Raw genomic sequence first — 23,901 nt, 5'->3', positions numbered from 1 at the left:
ACCGAAGTAATAGTTTATTACCTCAATACACCAGCTTGCACATCATAGTATCCTGATTGTTATGTATACACTTGTACTACACACAACACACATTGTATGCTTTGAAAGCTTATGAGAGCATCATGATTCACTTCCCTCTTCAGTCAATTCCATTCATTGATGTGGGAGCAATACTCTGAAAACAGTTGTTGATCAACTTGATATCGATACATGGCATTGATTATCTGCAAGGAATCCCAGTGATAACCTTGATGTGTCGTAGAGTGAGGAAGTAAATAAAGTTTTATGCCCCTTCTAGCAATATTCCAGCAATACCACACCAGGGGACACCAGAAATGGGCTTCACACATTGTATTCATTTGGGGAATGAACCAAAACCTTTGACGTGATGAGCAAACACTTGAACCATTTGGCTACCCCACAGCCTTGATGTATCAGAAACAATCCGAGTCCCACTGTTTCTGCGAAATGCTGCAGAGAACTGAGAAAGTTTAACCATCACAACGTAATTTTTCACTTTGTGTTTTTGTTTATTGCTGCACCCAGCAATATTCAAGCTGCATGATGATGGTCTGGGCAAGACAAACTAGTGATTGATATTATGAGCAACGAGCCACACCCTTGGGGTATGATGACAAGCAATCAGCCAAATCACTGGGCCGGACCACCGATCCATTTGTGATTTTTTATCACCTCTTACAACATAGTTTACTTGGCGCAAATTCTATTTCTGGAATTGCTGCAAGTGTTTCACTTATTGGAGCAGGGTGCTTAATATGGTGAATGCAGTATTTACTTGATTTTTTTTTTAACACCGTACTCAGCAATATTCCAGCTATATGACGGCGGTCTGTAAATAACTGAGTCTGGACCAGACAATCCAGAACTTGACATTATGGGCATCGATCTACACAATTGGGATACGATGACATGCATCAACCAAGTCAGCAAGTCTGACCACCTGATCCCGTTAGTCGCCTCTTACAACAAGCACAGTCGCCTTTTACGGCAAGCAAGGGTTGCTGAAGACCTATAGATTAGAGAAAAGTCTTAGTGTAAGTTGTGATGCACTGATACCACCATATGTATTACAACACCAGTCAATCTATCCTGACAGTGAGTGTAGCCCCACAGCATTCAGTTACATCACTGCATGTCAGGTTAATGTCTGAGAAGAGCCCACAGTGACCCAGATCACAGTGTTTACAGCCTTTGTGCAACCTATGACCATGACTATGGTGGTGACACAATATCATAATCAGGATGAATTTGGGATTTGAACCAACAATATCTGATCCTGCTCAACTAAGGGACACAACTCTGTCCAGCATATTACACAGCCTTGCACCAGACATGCACCAATTGAGAGTGCTTGGAAGAGGTGATGTATATTGAGAGAACATGGATGGAATTCTGCATACAAGTACTGTTCCAAAACATCCCCAGCGTCTGTACAGTGAGGAGGACGTCTCCTAGGGCTTCTGTTTGATTTTCTTGAGAATGTTGCTTTGTTCTAGGGCAGCCTTCCGTTTTCTCTGCAAAATGAAAGTACATGAATAAGGAAAATGTCACTAGATGTGTACAAGAACATGTATGTGTACTCCTGAGATCCGAATTTCTTAATCAAGAGCTTCATATTCTGAAAAATGTGATAAAGGAATCTTGTCAAAAGCAAAATACAAAAACTTGCTCAGACAGGAATTTTTTCCCCATTCAATTGCTGTTTGAGAAAATTATATTTGGCAATCAATATTTGTTACATGTTTGGTATGTTACTTTATTACTTTATAGTGGTGTGTATCATATCACAAACACTCATCTGCAGACTCACATTGGGTGTTCCTGGAGCTCCCCCGACCACATCGATTGTCTCCAGGACCTTCTTCTGTTTGTTGGGGGACTCTGCCGACTGGGGATCAAAGATGGGACCTGACGGAGGTGTGACGCTGGTGGAGGCAGACCCTGGGTCAGGAGCTGGGGTGGAAGGAGCAGATGGGGGAAGGGAGGGGGGCTCCGTCTTGATGACCATCCCTCCAATTGGGGTACCCAAGGGGTCAATTTCTAACGGCTGGAAGAGAGGAATTGTTAAACTTGTAGATACAAGACAAGAGTGTTTGATGTGTTTCAGAACAGAACATTAGGCTCTTGGCCCTGTTTCACAATGTGATTGTTGTGCAATGACTGTCATAAGTTAATGTAACAGTATGAGAGTTACGATTGCCATAGCGATACCATCACTTAATGTAACAGGGCTATCGCAAGTCCATGTTATAGTATGGAAGACATGACAGTCAGAGTACTTTGTGTCTCAAGGCCAAGGAACTGATCTGTCTACATCCGGGTCCCATTCCACAATTAGATTATAGTGCCAACACGATCTTAACTTACTTTAACATTATGACGGTTGTAATGCTAGGCTGGCTTGGGAGGAGTATGCAGTATATGGTGAGAGGAGTATGCAGTATATGGTGAGAGGAGTATGCAGTATATGGTGAGAGGAGTATGCAGTATATGGTGGGAGGAGTATGCAGTATGTGGTGGGAGGAGTATGCAGTATATGGTGGGAGGAGTATGCAGTATATGGTGGGAGGAGTATGCAGTATATGGTGGGAGGAGTATGCAGTATGTGGTGAGAGGAGTATGCAGTATGTGGTGGGAGGAGTATGCAGTATGTGGTGAGAGGAGTATGCAGTATGTGGTGGGAGGAGTATGCAGTATGTGGTGAGAGGAGTATGCAGTATATGGTGGGAGGAGTATGCAGTATGTGGTGGGAGGAGTATGCAGTATATGGTGGGAGGAGTATGCAGTATATGGTGGGAGGAGTATGCAGTATATGGTGGGAGGAGTATGCAGTATGTGGTGAGAGGAGTATGCTGTATGTGGTGAGAGGAGTATGCAGTATGTGGTGGGAGGAGTATGTGGTGAGAGGAGTATGCAGTATGTGGTGAGAGGAGTATGCAGTATATGGTGGGAGGAGTATGCAGTATGTGGTGAGAGGAGTATGCAGTATATGGTGGGAGGAGTATGTGGTGAGGGGTATGCAGTATATGGTGAGAGGAGTATGCAGTATGTGGTGGGAGGAGTATGCAGTATATGGTGAGAGGAGTATGCAGTATATGGTGGGAGGAGTATGCAGTATATGGTGGGAGGAGTATGCAGTATATGGTGGGAGGAGTATGCAGTATATGGTGAGGAGTATGCAGTATGTGGTGAGGGGAGTATGCAGTTTGTGGTGAGAGGAGTATGCAGTATGTGGTGAGAGGAGTATGCAGTATGTGGTGAGAGGAGTATGCAGTTTGTGGTGAGAGGAGTATGCAGTATATGGTGGGAGGAGTATGCAGTATGTGGTGAGAGGAGTATGCAGTATATGGTGGGAGGAGTATGCAGTATATGGTGGGAGGAGTATGCAGTATGTGGTGAGAGGAGTATGCAGTATGTGGTGGGAGGAGTATGCAGTATGTGGTGGGAGGAGTATGCAGTATGTGGTGAGAGGAGTATGCAGTATATGGTGGGAGGAGTATGCAGTATATGGTGGGAGGAGTATGCAGTATATGGTGGGAGGAGTATGCAGTATGTGGTGAGAGGAGTATGCAGTATATGGTGGGAGGAGTATGCAGTATATGGTGAGAGGAGTATGCAGTATGTGGTGAGAGGAGTATGCAGTATATGGTGGGGTGAGTATGCAGTATGTGGTGGGAGGAGTATGCAGTATATGGTGAGAGGAGTATGCAGTATGTGGTGGGAGGAGTATGCAGTATATGGTGAGAGGAGTATGCAGTATATGGTTAGAGGAGTATGCAGTATATGGTGAGAGGAGTATACAGTATATGGTGGGAGGAGTATACAGTATATGGTGAGAGGAGTATGCAGTATATGGTGAGAGGAGTATGCAGTATGTGGTGAGAGGAGTATGCAGTATGTGGTGAGAGGAGTATGCAGTATGTGGTGGAAGGAGTATGCAGTATATGGTGAGAGGAGTATGCAGTATATGGTGAGAGGAGTATGCAGTATATGGTGAGAGGAGTATGCAGTATATGGTGAGAGGAGTATGCAGTATGTGGTGAGAGGAGTATGCAGTATGTGGTGAGAGGAGTATGCAGTATATGGTGGGAGGAGTATGCAGTATGTGGTGGGAGGAGTATGCAGTATATGGTGGGAGGAGTATGCAGTATATGGTGGGAGGAGTATGCAGTATATGGTGAGAGGAGTATGCAGTATGTGGTGAGAGGAGTATGCAGTATATGGTGGGAGGAGTATATGGTGAGAGGAGTATGCAGTATGTGGTGAGAGGAGTATGCAGTATATGGTGGGAGGAGTATATGGTGAGAGGAGTATGCAGTATATGGTAAGAGGAGTATGCAACTCTTCAACTCTTCTAGGGCTCTAAACATCACATGGGATATCTCCATACAGACACATGAAGACCTACCTGTACCTCTGTCACAGCTCATACTGACACATGAAGACCTACCTATACCTCTGTCACAGCTCATACTGACACATGAAGACCTACCTATACCTCTGTCACATGAAGACCTACCTGTAATTCTGTCACAGCTTATACTGACACATGAAGACCTACCTATACCTCTACATCACAACTTATACTGACACATGAAGACCTACCTATACCTCTACATCACAACTTATACTGACACATGAAGACCTACCTATACCTCTGTCACATGAAGACCTACCTGTAATTCTGTCACAGTTTATACTGACACATTAAGACCTACCTGTAATTCTGTCACAGCTCATTCTGACACATGAAGACCTACCTGAACTTCTATATCATAGCTTACACTGACACATGAAGACCTAACTGTTCCTGTCACAGCTCATTCTGACACATGAAGACCTACCTGTACCTCTGTCACTGACACATGAAGACCTACCTGTACTTCTGTCACTGACACATGAAGACCTACCTGTACCTCTGTCACTGTCACATGAAGACCTACCTGTACTTATGTCACAGCTCATACTGACTCATGAAGACCTACCTGTGCGGAGCCATCTGGTTCCATCCTGTGACGTAGAGTCTCCAGCTCATATTCACAGTTAGCAAGAGCCAGCTTCAGCTCATACAACAACACTATGTCCTGTCGCAGCTCATTGAAGTGGTGAACAATCTCTTCAGTTGGCATGGGGTTATATTCTGGCAAAATATAACAAACAGATAACAATACAGGCACCAAGTGAACTCACACAATAGGGTAGTAGGTAATTACATAGTATTTGGGGACTACATAAACCTGACACATATTATCAAGATGCATCTTGAAAACATGGAGAAACATCCCTACATGACTAAAATGGAAAGAAATTTCCATCAGCGTTCAAAATTACCAGATCCCTTACAAAACCCCCCTGTAAAAAGTTTAATTAGGGGTCCCATGATTCAAGTAGTAAAGGCGCAAACCTCCAGGACCCTAGGACATCCCATAATTTGTGTTAAACTATGTCTCGTGTATCATAACATAAAGCAGGGTGATCAACCACAAACATGCACCAAATATTCAAAAGTCACAACATACAGCCATAATCTGCATTTTGAGACCAAAGAACTTACCGATTCCAAGTTCCTCCAGGACCTGTTCAATAGCTTTCAGTTTCTTCTGGCCAATCGATGCAGGCAATTTCATCTGGGAGAAAAAGGTTTAACTTTACAATGACTGACATACCTTTCCATAACAATTATGAAGCAAAACAAAAAAGCGATTTAATTAATTTATGGGCATTCCCATGACAATCATAACTCATGTTCTCACCCTTTGACTTCTTAGAGAAACACCAGACTGTTTGAAATCTGCAAACTTGATCCCGCCTGAGTCTGGGGTCGTCTGAAAGTAGCGAAAGTCATCAAAGATTATGTTCAAATCTGTCTTCATGATTCTTAGTATTGAGAATATCAGTTCCTGTGGGAATTTTATTGAATAATATAGCTTTACACATCATTGGCTACCAGGAACCTTTTCGGCCCTGCACTCCCATGTGTGTCTATGATGACCTGGATATCCCAAGGGGGTGTATGATGCCCTGCACTCCCATGTGTGTCTATGAAGACCTGGGCATCCCAAGGGGGTGTATGATGCCCTGCACTCCCATGGGTGTCTATGATGACCTGGGCATCCCAAGGGGGTGTATGATGCCCTGCACTCCCATGTGTGTCTATGATGACCTGGGCATCCCAAGGGGGTGTATGATGCCCTGCACTCCCATGGGTGTCTATGATGACCTGGGCATCCCAAGGGGGTGTATGATGCCCTGCACTCCCATGGGTGTCTATGATGACCTGGGCATCCCAAGGGGGTGTGTGATGCCCTGCACTCCCATGGGTGTCTATGATGACCTGGATATCCCAAGGGGGTGTGTGATGCCCTGCACTCCCATGGGTGTCTATGAAGACCTGGATATCCCAAGGGGGTGTATGATGCCCTGCACTCCCATGGGTGTCTATGAAGACCTGGATATCCCAAGGGGGTGTGTGATGCCCTGCACTCCCATGGGTGTCTATGAAGACCTGGATATCCCAAGGGGGTGTGTGATGCCCTGCACTCCCATGGGTGCCTATGAAGACCTGGATATCCCATGGGTGTCTATGATGACCTGCACTCCCTTGGTGTCTATGATGCCCTAGATATCCCATGGGTTTCTATGGTTATAACTGTATTATGGTACTCAATTGGGTATTATTCTTGTACATTCACGGTTTATGAATATAGACCCCTTTATATCTATTAAGAATAGGAGGAGTGCAATTAATGATAAATGTTAGAAGACCATGTGGTATTGCTCGTCACATACTTCTCTGTGTATGCTGGAAAAAAATGAACATGAGTACCACTTAATTTTTGGTATGCCAATATTCCACTGCCTTAAGGTAAGAATATATACCTAAGTTTTATTGGAAGAACCCTAATTTGAGTAAATTCAATATGTTATTACTCTGTAATAAGCAGGATATTTGAATAAATTGTTTGTTTCTTTATTGTTTAATTCCGCACTCAGCAATATTCCAGCTATATGATTGCAGTCTATCAATAATCGAGTCTGGACTAGACAATCCAGTGATTGACATCATGAGCTTCGATCAACGCAATTGGGAAATGATGACATTCATCAACCAAGTCAGCAAGTCTGACCACCCGAACCCGTTAGTCACCTCTTACAACAAGCACTGTTGCCTTTTACGGGTTGCTGAAGACCTACTCTAGCCGGGATCTTCACTGCTATTTTGAAATGTCCATAAGTAATATTAATGTATCCATCTGTCACTGTAAGATGAATCCTACTGAATTAATGTACAAGGGCCTATAACCTATGTTATGAAAGCTATTTGTGTTTCTGTGACAGAAAGATCAATGTTCATCTGAATTCCACTTTCAGTACAAACCCCCATTTCCTTGATCTTCTGTTGAGGGTTGACCTTCTTCTTCGTTGTCTTCCTCTCTGTGCGCCGGCTGTCGATGCTGCTGTCTGCCGCCGTGATGAGCTTCTGAAGATCCTGGGTTTTCTTTTCTCTCTCCTTCTTCCTCAGTTCAATCTTCTTCAGCTCTGCAATGAGGTAGTCTTCCTCCTCCACCTGATGCACAAACAGACAATGGAAACTGTGATATCAAAAAGGCTTCATGTCTCAGATTATCATCGAAAATTGAAATCACTTGTTGTGAACAATCAATAAGCCAATATTTCACTTCTAAAGTTCTTTAATACAGTAAGCTCAGTTGAAAAGTATATTTGTCTGTTGTTTCATGCCATAGCCAGCAATATTTCAGCTGTAACACAGAGGCATGGAATAATCAAGTGGGACCAGTCAAACCAGTGGGTGATATTATGAGAAACGTGCATCCAGGTCACTGAGCATGACCCTCAAGCATATAAGTCACCTATGAGCAATAAACAAGATACTGATTGATCAATCATTAGCTCAGTTAGGCTGGGGAATTACCCCAAACTGGAGCCCCATGAGTTTCAGTTGAACATTGCTCCAGGGTTCACTCTTGGAATTTTCTATCATGGGCCATTTATGTGAAAATTTCAAATATTCCAGAGGTACACACACACTTGCCCATACAGCACAGTGTTAAATTGCTCCATTGTATTTAAAAATACAGCACAAGGCCCCACTCTAGAAATATGCCTGGCCTAATCACTGACATTTTAACCTGTCTGCTATAGCACATCTACTCCTTTCTCTTACACGTTCTGATGCAAGTTGGAGTTCCACGATTCACTGATCTGGGAGGCAGATGTTTTGAGACCTTGAGATGAAGTTGCTATTTGCTCACCTGTTCCGGTGTTCTGTCAAACAACTTTATCAGTTGTTGTTTCCTCTTCCTCTCATGCTCGGCATCAAATGCTTTGACCTTGGGCTCAGAACCCTGTGGGGCTCGGACCTGGAAGAGGAGGATGCAGCATCAAGAGCAAAATGTCCACGAAGTGTGAGCCACATCTTAAACAAGCATGAAATACTCACATCCCCCACCAATATGACATGTCGGGGGTGTGCAATGCATTAGCTCCTGAGAACTATGTTCACTGGGCCTTTTTGTAAAGAAATATAGTACGTTTTTCAAGATCTGCCTCGGAAACGAGGACTACCTCCATTTTCAGTCTAAATCAAAGTCGTTGCCATGGAAACTCGAAAAATAACTTTTTAAAAAATCCTTAACTATCAAAAGGCACCAGTTCACCACTAGATCTATCTATGTGCCAAGTTTGGTGAAGAAATATGGTACGTTTTCAAGATCTGCTCCGGAAACGAGGACTACTGCCATTTTCAGTCTAAATCAAAGTCGTTGCCATGGAAACTCGAAAAATATTTTTTTTAAAAATCCCAAACTATCAAAAGGCACCAGTTCACCACTAGATCTATCTATGTGCCAAGTTTGGTGAAGAAATATGGTACGTTTTTCAAGATCTGCTCCGGAAACGAGGACTACAGCCATTTTCAGTCTAAATCAAAGTCGGTGCCATGGAAACTCGAAAAATAACTTTTTTAAAAATCCCAAACTATCAAAAGGCACCTTATTTATTATGTTTATTCTTTAAAAAAAGTATGGAAAACATGCCATGACACCAGCATATGAGTTCAGCTCTCATTATCGGTATCCAAGAACAGCAGCACCCATAAGGTCACCAGGCCTTTTCTTCTCCTACCTTTGATAGGGTATTACACACATTGTAATACCTCTCCTTGAGGTCCTCAACACTGCGGTCTCGGTACTTCTCCCGGTCCCATCGATCATGTATGATGATAAATCGGAGGTCAAAACGTTTACAGAGGTCAAAGAGGTGATCAGTTTCCTGGCGTGGCCAGTTGTCGTCATGGAGATGCTGCTGATACTCAAGGTCGGAGTAGGTCGGGACGTCCACACTCTGTGTACAGAAAGCAATGCACACGATACAACCTCACTTAAAACACAGCTATTTAATCCTCTACTCCTTTACCGAGAACAATATTCCAGCTTTATCACAACCAAGTGAAAATAATCAAAATGAACAAGTGGTTGATAACATGAGCAATTATTATTATGCTGTCACGGAATGATGACACTCAAACAACGAATTCATCGAGCCCCAAAACATGATCCAATTTAGATGCCTGTTACAACAAGCAACCCATTTAACCCAGCCTTCCCACAAAGCTTGCTAACTTGATCTGTAAGGTATCCTTGTAGTTGTTGTGAGAGATGAAGGGTTACTAAAACATTATTTTCATCAGTAATCATAACATGATCAAAAGAAATTGATTCAATCCTCAATCTACATGGTCTATCACAAAGATACATTTCTAACATAATATTTTAGAAAGCTGAAAAGTATATCAGATCTACGACATTTAGTTGATTTGCATATTGAACAAGATATCATTTTCTGTCCTAAAATTCTGTTGTTATTCATAATGTCATCATTACAAGTTTTGTGTCATCAGGTGAAGGTAACCAGCACATCTACATGACATAGTCCTCACCTTGTTGAAGCGGGCAAAGGGGTAGTCCCTCCCTTCATCTGCAACTCTTCGATAATGGTAGAAGATAGCACCATCCTGAAAGATTACCAGTACTCGTAAGAATTCAACTTTTGTATTTCCCATGTTTACCAGCTATTATATCATCACACATGCGAATGTCCACCTTACGATGACATTAAACACAGTGGCTCTATGGCTGTGACTCTTGTGACACTAAATTTGATCATATCATTATTAGATTATGCCATGTTTGAGGGGTCCTTGAGGCTTGCTCCTTATATTTGAATCGAGGGACCCCATCAATCTCTGAGAGTTCATCATTAGAGTTATTCCAAAGGCCCATGACTTTCATGATTAATTTTGAACATTTCATGCCATGTAACCATGGTAACAATCAGATGGGACCTCATTTCATAGGTAATTTGCATGGAAAGTATACTATCTAGCATACATATTGCAAAAAGCAAATTCACTTCTAACTAGCCTTTCTAAACAATATGAGCATTTCGGGATAAATGAAAAGTTTATATACTTACCTGATGCTACACAGTGTTCCCTACCTTATACAAACAAACAGACAGTACTGCAACAGAGGAATAGAGAGACAGCTGAAACGATATACCCAGGAGTTATCCACCTTGGACCGTACTCCCTCATATTCTTCACTGCAGCAGCCACAGCGGAGACAATGGTGCCAGAACGGTAAGGCTGAAGGAGGCGGAACAGAACAGAGTGGTGGTCATATTGAGAGAACATTGCTCAACAAAAGCAAGGCGTTCAGCATCTGGCTTGAGAGAGGGGGAATACGGTACCAATACTTTATGGTACCAGTATGATATGCATGAAGAATAGCTGAACTGTGCCAAAGGGAGATGGAGTTTCAGGTCACCTCCACCGTGTTATGGTTGGAGACAGGAAGGACAGCTGCTGATGCTGTCGACGCCGTTGCATGGACACCTCAAGATAACAGGTGTGGGCCCAAACAGGGTAGAGGGCGGGTCCAAGGTCATCATCTGGGCCGAAGCTCTCCGAAAGTGGGGGGATGTGGAACTGGCGATCAGGTTGACCTGTGTGTTGGTATTTAAAAACAAGAAGCCAGGGGAGCAAAAGGTAGGCAAAGCCATTGGGCCGCTGATGAAACCTGGCCCAAAAGACATCATGAGGTTCACTAACTCTGGTTGCCGTGGCAGGGCAAGAAGAAAGCAAGTCTTGATGGTAAGATCTTCGTTTGGAAGAGGCAGACATGAATGCTTCATAGGCCCTTGATGTAAATCTCATAATACCACATTGAGGTCCCAAGTTGGAGGGGAAACTTCTTTGTCTGACAATGGGCTACGGTACACAGTTGCGAGCCGTGAGGTAAGAGGCCAGTGAAGCCAGCAAGGTGATGGGACTGATGCAGAAATAACAGGTAATCAGTCACGTGAGGTATGGTGGACTTCACTGGAAGGATGTTTCGGGATGAGCAAAACGTGTGAAAAGATCGCCACTTGTCATCATAGAGGGAGCGAGTTGAGGAGTGATGAGCCTTGGAAGCTACTTCAGCGGCGATGGCCGAGAAACCTTTGGCTTTCAGGGAACTTTGAGACAAGCCAGACGTGAAGACTTTGGGGTCTGAATGAGGGTGTCTGGTGTGGTTGTTGAGAAGCAGATTCGGCAAAGGTGGTAGTTGCATGACGGCTTCTCCGTGAAGTTGGAGTAGACAGGGAAACCATACTCTCATCGGCCAGTAAGGCACGAACAAAAGCAGATTCACAGGCCTGGTTCAGGGCTGCCTTGTGAATGAGTGAGTGAATATTGCTTAACGGCGGCCTTGTGAATGACCTGGGGAATGAGAACTAGGGATGGAAAATCGTATCAATAAGGCCGATCCAGGAGATTGTGAGGCTGTCCAATTTCCAGGCTGCTGGGTCCAAAACAGGCACAACATACACTAGCAGTTGGTGGTTGCTCACCATGGCAAAGAGATCAATGTTGGGTGACCTCAGACAGTCGGTCGCACAAGAGTTGGAACGGTGCTGTATGAAGCATCCATTCTGTGGGTGAAGGAGGATCAGGCCAGGACAGGGAGTCAGCAACAGCCTGGTATGTGATGGGATCTGAAGATGGAGGCTGTCAGTGAGAAGAAACAGATGAAATGTCTGCTGGTGCAGACCTCAGCTTATTGATGTAATAAATCATTGGGGTGTTGTCTGAGGCAACCAGTAGGCAGCTTTTGCGTTGACAAAAAGATGGTGGGTACCGCTCAAGGCGTTGGAGGGGCAAGCCACCACTCCACCAGCAGAATGATGGGAGTATCTGTCAGGTCGAGGCGCAGAAATGGAAGGAGAAACCTCTGAAGGGGATGAAGGCAACCCCTGAGCTGAACTCAGAAGACCGAGAAGGGTCTGCCACTGGCAGAGGTCAAAGTGTTGACACGATACATGCTGAACTCCAGATCCTTTAGCTTTGAACCGGTCTGGCAGAACTTGGATCAAGTTGTGGTCTGTCAGAAAGAGGCTGCTGATGAAAGTGTGGTGGCGAGAGGGAGTAAGATCTGATTTCTCTTGGTTGTCCACCAAACCCAGCTGATGGAGGAGCTGAAGTGAAGATCTGCTGGTGTTGTGGCAAAGGATGCAGTCATTGATGTATGCTTTGTGGCAAATTCCCCGCTGCTGCAGAAAGGCCATGACTGGTCTTGGAAATTCCAAACGGGAGCACTTTCCACTTTCTGATCTCCACTGAAAGTCCTGGCCCCGAAAAACAAACTGGAGGAAATGACGATGAGCAGCATGGATGGGTAAGCTTCCTGCAGGTCCAGACTGATGAGATGGTCCATTGGCTGGATCATGTGGCAAAGTGTGCCATGGAGAGCTTTTGTAAATGTGGCGGAGAAGCACGGTAGTGTGGATTGAAAAGAGAAAGATTGTGAATCACCCACACCTTAGGGAACCTTTCTTGGGAACCAGGAAGATTGGGGGGGCAGAAGCTTGGCATGAGGTTGTTGACTTCTAGGTTTTCCACTGCATTCTTGGTGAGAGAATGTCGATATTGGCCTGCAGAGGCTGAAGATCTAGAGGCCGATAATGAGGTTCCAGGGTCCTGGAGGTGAGAAGATGAATGGTACGAAAGTGTAGGCAGAAGACGTGGCAGAGGATCTGAGTGACCTACTGGTCCTGTAGTAGCTGCCAATTCCTCCAGTTTGCCAGAACAGAAGTCTCCCTCCTACAGGAGACAACTGGACAGGGACAACTGGCGGAGGGAGGTGCCAGACAGCCGGCACCTGTGATTCTGTGAAAGTCACTGGTGTGTGCGTCTGTGCGATTCCCCCAAGAGAAACTTCCTCGGCAGGGTGGCTTAGTGTTCCTGTCCTTTCTGGGGACTGGCGTCTTGGCCAAATGGAAGAGCTCTTCCTAATGAAACTTTGCCAACATAAAACTACTTCTTTTGAGAAAGTGTAGAAGAGAGGAGACACTCCATGTTGTTAAGGAGGCGAAACTGCTGTTGATTTGCCTCCTAAATCTTGGCATCCTTGGCGACTCGAGGGATCTGGTTGTGGAAGAGTGTAGGACCAGACCAAAGCTGAGGCATCATTTGGGTTTTAAAGGAAGGATACCTGGAAGACTGGAGAGCTGTGCATCGAGCAATGGTGATAGAGTTGAGGCAATATTGTAGATACGTAGACATAATAAGCTGGTGTAGCTGCCTCCCCAAAAAGAAGAGAAGTTGTCCATTAGCTTCTGAAGGATTCTTGCCTTAACAGTCTTGGGTAGCCGAGTTGGCAGAGGTCACTGCCAACAGGGGAGAGGGGTGAAGAGCCATATCCAGACTCCCCAGTTGAGCATCCGTCATAGAAACCGATGACTTTGGCTTAAACGACCCATTCAAGCAGGCCCCTAGCTCCACCTGGGGGAAGGTGTCTTGCCCTGGCGATGCACAAGGAAGATAATCCACTAGCCAGACAGATATGTCTGGTGGTGTAAGTTTAATGTCAGGGGACCACTCATCATAATCGTGAATGAAGTCCCATTCGTCATCGGAATGGCGACATAGTGTGGAGATGATCATGGGAGAGGCAGATTGGCGTCACCTGACAGAAGCAAGACCGATCCCAGGGCTGAACGTCTGAAGAACAGGTTCTGAGGTGCCTGGTGCCAAGTTGCAGTGATCATAAGCATGAGGCGATGCTACAGCCTAGTGACTATTCAGCCAGAGTTGGCAACTTTCCGGTAATAGTTGCCTATGTCCCGGAGACAGCTGGCAACATCTGGCAAAGATGCTTGCCAAAGGCATCAGGGTGGTACAGGAATGGCAAACTGGAACCTGCGGACCAGCGGGAGGAAGTGTCCCATGTGTCACAGGAACATCAATCTGGCGATGGTCCGACGCTGGCGAATCTGGCGCTAATGGACGGCAAAACCAGGTTGTCAGGGCGATTTTGAAGCAGTTCTTCCCCAAAAGCTTGGATGGATGCTGGAATATAAAAAATCTGCCTTGACAGAGAACAGGCGTGGGCATAGAGGAGTTCGCCAGAGAAGGAGAGGGAAACGACGGCGGAGAAGATGTCAGCAACGGAGGTGGAGGGCTCGACATCTTTTTCTGTTTTATGAGTCGCTTCTTTCACCTAATAAGTAGGTAGACAGAGAAGAACATGAGGGAGTACAGGCAAAGGTGGATAACTCTTGGGTATAAGGGCACAGGCAATAGTCTGTTTTAACTGTCTCTCTGTTCCAGTACTGTCTGTTTGTATAATGTATGGATGCTAAAGCACTGTGTGGTGTCAGGTAAGGTAAAACATATTTATTTTCAAATATATATCATGATATGTGATAAGGTGGCCTTGAAAAACACCATAGGTCATTCGAAAATATAAGATGGTCTGCTAGTTACAATGGTTACAGAAATCAGAAACAACTACAAGTTTCAGCTCAACATTGCTCATTGCATCCTTCAGTTCTGGAGAAATGTAAAATGTGACAGACTGATGGATCCAATGTTACAACAAGTGATAAATATTTTCGATCCAGATCAGTTAAAATCAGCACATTTACATTTTTAACTGATTATCATGTTTCATAAGAAAGTTTGTGAGTGCCAGATATTTAACATTACAAACACCCATGATCTGCCAACTACACAGGTTCAGAAACATACTGACTCTGATTTTCATTTAAACGAAATCATTACATGGTTTTCATGGTTTATCAATAGTAGACTAATAATAAAAAAAATAATTGTGAATGACCCACTTGACCCTTAAAGTACAGTGAGTCAGTCTTATGTTGCAGTTAAGAATATTCCTGCCATAGCAGGTCAGAGTAGCAGGCCCCACCCATTGTTTTTGCTATAATGAACAACCGCAACAGAAAAAGCATTGATAATACCAAATGAGGTTCACAAATCATAATAAGATCTAATTGTTTACCTTCCTGGCCGGGTTAGTAAATGGCATCCACTTCCAGGGTCGAACTCTGCTGCTGCCAATCTTGGCCTTCATCTGCTTATAGCCCTGATTGGTGTCAGAGGGGATGATGGGAGGAGCATCTCTGTATCCATAGCAACAACATAAAAATGACATTAGCATCCACAAGTTCCACACTTGACATATGTGAACAACGTATCACAATTTATCATCCAAGGCAAGGACCAAAGTGTGTGAAATTTACAACCCAGGTACCTGCTGTAAGTCTTAAGAGTTGGGTACAAAATGTCAAATTTAGAATTGTTTTACTAGACCCCTGGCCAAAAATATTAAGACACACATACAAAACGATCTGATCATGCATACACTGTTAACTGAAGCTTTGTCTTTACTCAAACACCAAAGTCAAAAGGAATGTGTGGATGGTTTAAACAATATATCATGTGATTAACCACAGGTCCAGGTAGTCTGGTAGACCTTCTCAGCAAGCACCTGACCCGAGGTACCATCATCCCAGCCCAAGTGTGCATTAATCGGACTGAAAAGTTTGGTAGAATTGGACTGGATCCCGGGAATCCAGTTTTAATTAAAGTGTACCTTTTGGCTTGGTGAAATGGAGACCTGATTTATAAAATATTAAGTTTGATCACTGTTAATTAGAACAACTTTGATCTAGTTGTATTTATATACACAAAATCACCTGTAAATGTCAGAGCTATAGATAAGCTTTTGGTTATTTGGGTATTTTAGCTTTAGAGGGTATTCAATTTTTTTACCCACCTGTTTCGTGACATTTGGGTATTTAACTTAAAACCTGTTTCATAAAAATCCCTGTATTTATTTGTTTGTTGTTTAATGCCGCTCTCAGAAATATTCCAGCAGTATATATGACAGCAATCTGTAAATAATCGAGTCTGGGCCAGACAATCCAGTGATTGACATCATGATCATCGATTTGGACATGATATGAACAACCAAGTCAGTGACCACCCAATCCTTTAGTCGCTTCTTATGACAAGCATGGGTTGTCTAAGACCTATTCTAACCCAGATCTTCATGGGTAAACAATCACTATAAATCACTTAAAAATATATGAATATTAGTAGTAGTCAGGGTCAGCTTGCGGCTCCCTCTCCGGGAAGCCATTTCTTGTTTACAAAGCCTAGCATTGTAAGAAAGGCGCTATTGTTTTAATAACCAATCAGCGACTAATTAAGATACAACATGTACATTGACTAGGCATGATGTGCTTTTCAATTGGCATCTATCAGTATATTTGTCACAGAAGCTTTCCCAAATGTAACTGTCAGTAAGTGAATTTGGCGATCAGCTGATACATTATCATTTTTTCTAACAGTTGTAATATACACAATCGTTTTATCTAATAGTTGTAATATACGCATTAATTTTATTTCAATAACATATTTATAGTTTTTGCTGAGTATTTGATATGCTATGATTTGATGTGTGTGCGTATTTCAGTTTATTTAATGCATATTTTATGCATATACGCAGCTTATCTTGTGCTCTGAAATTTGAAAACAGATAATGTTTATATCCTAACTATACTGTATCATTTGGGCACTGCTCATCCTGCAGGTTACATAAAATCACGAGTGATGACAAGTGATGTTTCGGAGTGATGTTTCGGAGCACACATGTCTTATGTGTTGAAACCATGTAAATTGTAGAATTAACCAATAAAACAATTTCGGGACCAGGTTGAACCACTTCTAACCAATACAGCTGCCATGCAGCCTACATCACATCCAGGTACCTACTTGTTGTCAGTCCACAATAGACCCCACAGCTCCCTGTGCATGCCCTCCGGTCGCTTAAATGTTAGTTCAGATTTCTTCGCTTTTTTCTGAAATGAAACATTTAGAATCGTTTTTATGAATCCTAAACATTCTTAACCTCAAAACATGCATTGAGCATGCTGAACTGTCATATGTCATTATCATCAATCACCTCAATGCGGCTGCATACTGATAAGCATGATCAGTGCTTAATCACTAATTAATGTGATTAAGAACTAAAACTTTCCCATTCATAGCCTACTAGTTACGCTAACCTCATAAAAAAATATGTATACAAAAGATACAGATGATAAAGTACCAAAGAATTACAAAGATCATTCAGAAATATTTCACTAAAATTGTCTGAATTGTGTAGATCTCCAGATTCACACTTACCTTTTTGCCATCATACATTAAGGATTCTTTTGTGACCATTTCCTTTTCTGGAGCTTGCTCCAACTCAAGAATGTCTCGGACATCACTTCCAGCTGCCATTTTGATGGAAACGTTACAAACTGCACTTCACTTTAAGAAATGTTGTAACTCAAAGTGAAACTGAAAAAAACACATGCAAAACTATGATTATGTATATCATGTATATCATTTATACATGTATATGGACATGTTTCACTTATACTATGTATACTTGTACCATGTGTACCGTTACCATGTTCATGATATTTACCACTTCACTATGATTGCCCTTCAATCGGCTTGACCATGCTCATAGCCTATTATTTGTCATGATCTTGTTAACATTGTTAAGAACCTTGTTTGGCATATTATTTCCTATTGTTAGTTAAAGATTGATTGTTGTTGTTTTTTACAAACAAATGGCGATTCAGTCATTGAAGAGTTTCCAAAGGTCAAATGTTTCTGATAACACACCGCTGATCAATCTGATGATGTTCGCATGAATACCATGATTACAGTGCGTATGTTTGATTGTGTCTTTGTTTCTCAAGCTGTCAATATACCTTCAAACACTCGGAAGAATTGAGAACATACCATTGATAAACAGGTTGTCGTGATGTAGCCATGCTATTCACTGGCACAAACAATATCTATTCACCCATTCGGCTATGCTTATGCCTGTTGTAGAACATTGCTGTGGAACACGCCCAAATAAGACTTTCGTATATTTTGGTGGGGTTGTGCAGCTGTTGAGAAAAACAAATGAAATATCGTCGAGAACTTCATTACACAATGATGTTTACCTTCAGAAAGTTCACTGATCCATGCTTCAAAATGCCCTTTTCTTGTTTCACGTGACAAAAGAAGAATGTAGAAATTGTATATATCCTAAAATGTTATTAGAATTGGTATTTGTTGACAAAGCGAGTAGATTTCATGGGCGCCGCCATCTTCAAATTAACGAAAACTCGAAGGCTGTGTCGAAAACTGATCGTTACTAAAATGGCCTTGCTCTATCTGTGATTCTATGAGAATGTTACGGTAGTAACAATAATCATAATAAAAAAAGAAGAAATATATGATAATCATGATATGTGGATATGTTTATGATATGTATCTTTCAAAACATGTAAATTCGTTTTAGAGACACGTTACTTTAATTGAACCCACCCTCCATGCCGTGAAAGAGTTATGTCCCTTCAACAACCTTTGGTCTCTTGTGAAGGATTCACGTATCGCCAAAATGAATACTTTTCAAAGGACATCAATGTTGATCAAACTATCCAAAACAAAGCTGCAGCCTTCCTCCTCACACGGAATCCTGTCAAACTGTTTTGATGCCAATACCGCAAACTTACTCGTCACTAAGTTTCATTCAAATAGCAAACACCTTTTTCCACAAGTTGCAAACAAACACAAAATGATGCCTTATCCAGTTTTAGATGTACAAGTGGATGTTAATCAACCTGATTATTCCAAAAATATTGCTGCATCTAAAGAAAGAGAGAAAGTGTTGTTGGGAATGTTAGAAAAAGCTCATATGGGCGGCGGCCAGAAAGCCATAGAGAGACACACTAAAAGACACAAGAAACTACTAGTTCAAGATAGATTGAGGTTATTGTTGGATAGTGAACAGGACTTTCTTGAATTATCCCCAGTAGCAGGTTTAGGAATGCAGTATGGGGATGTTCCAAGAGCAGGAGTGGTTACAGGTATATAGTGTAGTAGGGCTGGGACAGGTAACTCGGGTACTCGGGTCTGGTGGGTGCTGAGCAGGACCCGGGTACCCACCAGACTACCTGGACCACTTTTTTAGTCACGTGATATACTGTTTAATTACAAAATATATTTAGGACTCCATGGTTACGCTCTAAGTCACTAATGTTGGCATTTCTTTCTGACTATGTACATTTTCCTTCTGACTATTATATGTTTGAATAAAGATAAAACTTCAGTCAACTTCAGTGTACGCATGAACAGATCCTTTCATGTGTGTATTTAAATCCCTTTTGCCATGGTTATGGTAAAACTATTCCCAGTCATACATTTTGAACCCTACAGCATGTATCCAGGTAGTGTTGGGTAATAGAGGGCGGGTCCCGGGTAGTAAATTTGGACTCGTCCCAGCCCTTTAGTGTAGCCTATGTATCTGATACGGATCCCAGCATGCAATTATGTATATGATATGGATTATAGCTAAAACGGCACCTCAACAAAACGTCGAAAATGGCACCTTATTCTTTTTTACCTTGGTACTGAAATAAATGAAATTAAACTCACATGGTCACTTGCAAACACAAATAATTAAGAAGTGTTAAGTTACGCCTTTAAGCAAGTTTACATTAAAATTAGCCTCCACTCCAATTTACTCGCCAACTCTAATTGGGAGGCGCAACTAAACTTATTGTGAAAGCATCATATGTTTTGAAGTTTTAAGTACCTTTACTCATATTAACTCAATGTCAGGCTGAAACTGTATTTAAGATTGCTGTAAGTTCACAATTATTCACAATGGCTTTTAGAGGTGTTGCATGTGAGAAGTTGATGGCAGTTAGAGTCCGAGTTGAGGTACTTTGCTATTAATCAATATTGTTTTTACAAGTGATTGGTGTAATTGTTCTACTACTACCAAAACATAAATCGTAATTATCGTTATTAAAAATAGGGGTGCCGTTTTTGCCCAACAAATAGTATCTGTTTTCACCAAATGAAGTGCCCGATAAATCAATGAATTTTTGCTGAGATGCTGTTTTAGCCTGTACCCAATGATATAAAGGATGTCAATTTGTTTTTTTAAATTATTTTGAATTGTATCAATTATCATGATTTTGTTGCAAATATCTAAACATATATCAGAAGAACCACATGCAGTACCTCTTTTGTTTTCTTCCAAAGTGCCATTTGCCCCATGTTGGTAGATAATCCTGTTTCTGTGTACAGGTATAGGCCAGGTGATGGGCAGGTACTGCATGATAGTGGCCAATGATGCAACTGTGAAAGGGGGTTCAGTGTATCCTGTAACACTGAAGAAACAGCTCAGGGCACAGGAAATAGCGCACCAGAACAGACTGCCATGCATCTATGTTGTTGATTCTGGAGGAGCCTTTCTCCCACTACAGGTAAAGCGACAAATCTGATCATGATATTTAGGAGTGTTAATGTTTTGCTATATGTGTAACACTGTATGTGTATCGCAGTACTCTGTGGCTATGGATTGATATTTCATTATTTGGCAAACTTGTAATCTCCATGTTTTATCAAAGGTATTTCTTTTTCTACCTGACTTACTCCGTGGTCTAGTACGTGGATAAAGCGCCTGCCCGAAGAGTGGAAGATCGGTGTTTGGATCCCTGGCCACATCATAGTAAAAGATGTTAAAAGATGGTACTTGTTGTTTCCTTGCCTGGTGTTCGGCATTTAGGAGATAAAACAAGTACTGGTCGGATCAGAGTCAGGATAATATGTGTGGGTGGGGTTTCCATGTTAAACTGTGACAGGGTATCTCTGTGGGGTAGCACTATAAAACTGGCATAAATCTGGACTACTACATACACCCCCCTCCCCACACACAAATGCATGCACATCGTTATACAAGTGCAATAAACCTGAACGCGACATTAAACCCCATCTCACATCACGTCATCTCATTCAGAACCATGTCTCCAATCTGTACGGATGACCTTGACCTTGTGTTGTTAAATGTGTTTACAGGCAGAGATATTTAATCCAGGTGGGCAGACATTCTACAATGAAGCTGTGTTATCTTCCTTAAAAATCCATCAGGTAAGGCTGAAAAATAGATCAGTGATGTATTGATGGCTATCTCCAAAATGTGGACAGTAATCATTATGTTTATTGTTAGAAGACTTTCAATGTTTTTGTCTTCAACCAAAGTTAACAAAGTACTGTGCTCAGAGATTTCATATGATTATGGAAATGGTTTTGTCACTTTAATTTCTTTATATGACAGTAATTAATAATGGCTAGGACCCTGTTCCACAAAGCGATCTATGTTAAAGTATATGAGTTACCATAACTTAGCGCTAAGATCGCTGTGTGGACTGGGGCCCTGGGTTATTATGTGTCACCTCACCCTGATGGCTGGATGCTTTATCAGCATGCTACATACAATATGTACACACTACATTGATAGAGCTGTAGTATTGCCTACTGTGGTTGAGATGGCTGGATGCTTCATGAGCGTGGTACATACAATATGTACACACTACATTGATAGAGCTGTAGTATTGCCTTCTGTGGTTAAGTTAGTCAGAGAGTTTGGGGTATAGTACTGCTTTGTACAGTATGTTGTATGTCAAAATATACCTGTTGTGTCAGATTAATGTGAGGGATGTTGATTGTGGGTTCAAGTCTCACTCTTTCCCTGATTATGAACATATCACATTAAACTTTTGGTTCGGTTAACTAATTTCACAGAACAGAGTTGTAAACCTTGGGTGTGCCAGGATGCAGTGATTGTTTGTTCAAACTCGCAGATTCGGCCTGATTATGATCTTTGGTTTGCTGATTGGTAAAACGCCTAAAATCTGCATTCAATTGGGCTTTCTTCGCACTTTAAACTAACACACCATGACATACTTGTGATACATTTTAAAGCAACAATAAGCCCAACTCACTGACTCAATCACTGAAATGAGAGGAAGTCCCGAGGTACTTCGAGGTACACATTTGTTTCATGAACATGGGAAGTGCTGACACACAAAGAATCATAATCATGGAGAATCTGGGATTAGAACCAACAATCAGCAAATTCTGGCACACCAAAGGGACACAACTCTCCACTGTGACGTTAAACATGATATGGTCATAATCAGAGATGTTATTCCTATAATCCAGTCCCATGTATTACCTGTCTGAGTTATTTCCTACCAGGTTGCAATAGTGTGTGGCAGCTGTACTGCAGGAGGAGCGTATGTTCCCACCATGGCCGATGAGGCGGTGATAGTGCACAAAATGGGCACAATATTCCTTGGTGGTCCACCTTTAGTGCAGGCAGCCACAGGGGAGGTAATCACAGCAGAGGACCTAGGGGGCGCCACTCTGCATTGCAAGTAGGTTGATTTCTTTATGCTTTTCTGTTGGCATTTGAAGGCCTTTTGAACTTTTATTAACCTCTATTTAATCAGACACTTTCTAAAACTGACACTGTCATTTCTAAGTTAATTTCATTTTCTTTTTTTCTTCATGTAACCTGTAGCTCTCTGAACCAGCCTCCATATAATCTGACACACGCTAAACCAACCTTTTAGTTTTCTGACACCCTCTAACAAGCCTCCATGTTATCTGGCACTCTCTAAACCAGCCTACATGTTATTGGGCAGACTTTGAACCAGCCTCCATATAATCTGACATGCTAAACCATCCTTTTAGTTTTCTGACACTCTCTAACAAGCCTCCATATAATCTGACACACGCTAAACCATCCTTTTAGTTTTCTGACACTCTCTAACAAGCCTCCATATAATCTGACACTCGCTAAGCCATCCTTTTAGTTTTCTGACACTTTCTAACAAGCCTCCATGTAATCTGGCACTCTCTAAAACAGCCTTCATGTTGTCAGACAGTCTCTAAACCTGCCTTCATGTTGTCAGACGGTCTCTAAACCTGCCTCCATGTTGTCAGACGGTCTCTAAACCTGCCTCCATGTTTTCAGACGGTCTCTAAACCTGCCTCCATGTTGTCAGACAGTCTCTAAACCTTTCTCCATGTTGTCAGACAGTCTCTAAACCTGCCTCCATGTTTTCAGACAGTCTCTAAACCTGCCTCCATGTTGTCAGACGGTCTCTAAACCTGCCTCCATGTTGTCAGACGGTCTCTAAACCTGCCTCCATGTTGTCAGACGGTCTCTAAACCTGCCTCCATGTTGTCAGACGGTCTCTAAACCTGCCTCCATGTTGTCAGACGGTCTCTAAACCTGCCTCCATGTTGTCAGACGGTCTCTAAACCTGCCTCCATGTTTTCAGACGGTCTCTAAACCTGCCTCCATGTTGTCAGACGGTCTCTAAACCTGCCTCCATGTTGTCAGACGGTCTCTAAACCTGCCTCCATGTTGTCTCACTCATATTCCAGCATGCTATGGTATTTATTGTGAAAGACATTTTGTTTGATATTTCCCAGAGTGAGTGGGTGCACAGATCACTTTGCCACTGATGAAGATGAAGCATTTTCAATGGGGAGAGACATAATTGCCAGCCTCAATGTGGAGTGTGCATCTGGTGTAACGAGGGAGCCGGAACAGCCATTATACGACGCCAGTCAGTTGCCAGGATTAGTGGCAGCAGGCAACC

At 42.5% G+C, this 23,901-nt stretch overlaps 2 protein-coding genes across 2 annotated transcripts in view; one reads left to right on the top strand and one right to left on the bottom strand.

Annotated features, from left to right (window-relative positions):
• Window positions 1–26: 26 nt before the first annotated feature.
• On the bottom strand, window positions 27–18,535 carry LOC139478541 (DNA methyltransferase 1-associated protein 1-like). Its single transcript, XM_071261037.1, has 13 exons — window positions 18,397–18,535; window positions 17,576–17,734; window positions 17,162–17,247; window positions 15,384–15,504; window positions 9,980–10,054; window positions 9,166–9,384; window positions 8,295–8,402; window positions 7,400–7,588; window positions 5,775–5,846; window positions 5,576–5,648; window positions 5,007–5,161; window positions 1,832–2,068; window positions 27–1,535 (listed from the first exon to the last, which is right to left on the bottom strand). Exons 2-13 carry the CDS (start codon window positions 17,672–17,674, stop codon window positions 1,473–1,475), a joined length of 1,497 nt encoding a protein of 498 aa, XP_071117138.1. The 5' UTR covers window positions 17,675–17,734; window positions 18,397–18,535; the 3' UTR covers window positions 27–1,472.
• Window positions 18,536–18,785: 250 nt separating this feature from the next.
• The window catches only part of LOC139478568 (probable methylcrotonoyl-CoA carboxylase beta chain, mitochondrial), a 14,104-nt gene continuing 8,988 nt past the window's right edge, over window positions 18,786–23,901 (top strand). Inside the window, exons 1-5 of the mRNA XM_071261104.1 lie at window positions 18,786–19,305; window positions 20,534–20,712; window positions 21,305–21,376; window positions 22,487–22,665; window positions 23,732–23,901. The exon at window positions 23,732–23,901 is cut by the window's right edge and continues 20 nt beyond it. Coding sequence (XP_071117205.1) covers window positions 18,837–19,305; window positions 20,534–20,712; window positions 21,305–21,376; window positions 22,487–22,665; window positions 23,732–23,901 — 1,069 coding nt within the window. The 5' untranslated portion in view covers window positions 18,786–18,836. The remainder of the gene's footprint in view (window positions 19,306–20,533; window positions 20,713–21,304; window positions 21,377–22,486; window positions 22,666–23,731) is intronic.

The sequence above is a fragment of the Haliotis cracherodii genome, unplaced genomic scaffold, assembly GCF_022045235.1.
Source record: "Haliotis cracherodii isolate W230 unplaced genomic scaffold, xgHalCrac1.p SCAF_4, whole genome shotgun sequence".
NCBI lineage: Eukaryota > Metazoa > Mollusca > Gastropoda > Lepetellida > Haliotidae > Haliotis > Haliotis cracherodii.
This window is presented reverse-complemented; position numbering and strand designations above follow the sequence as displayed.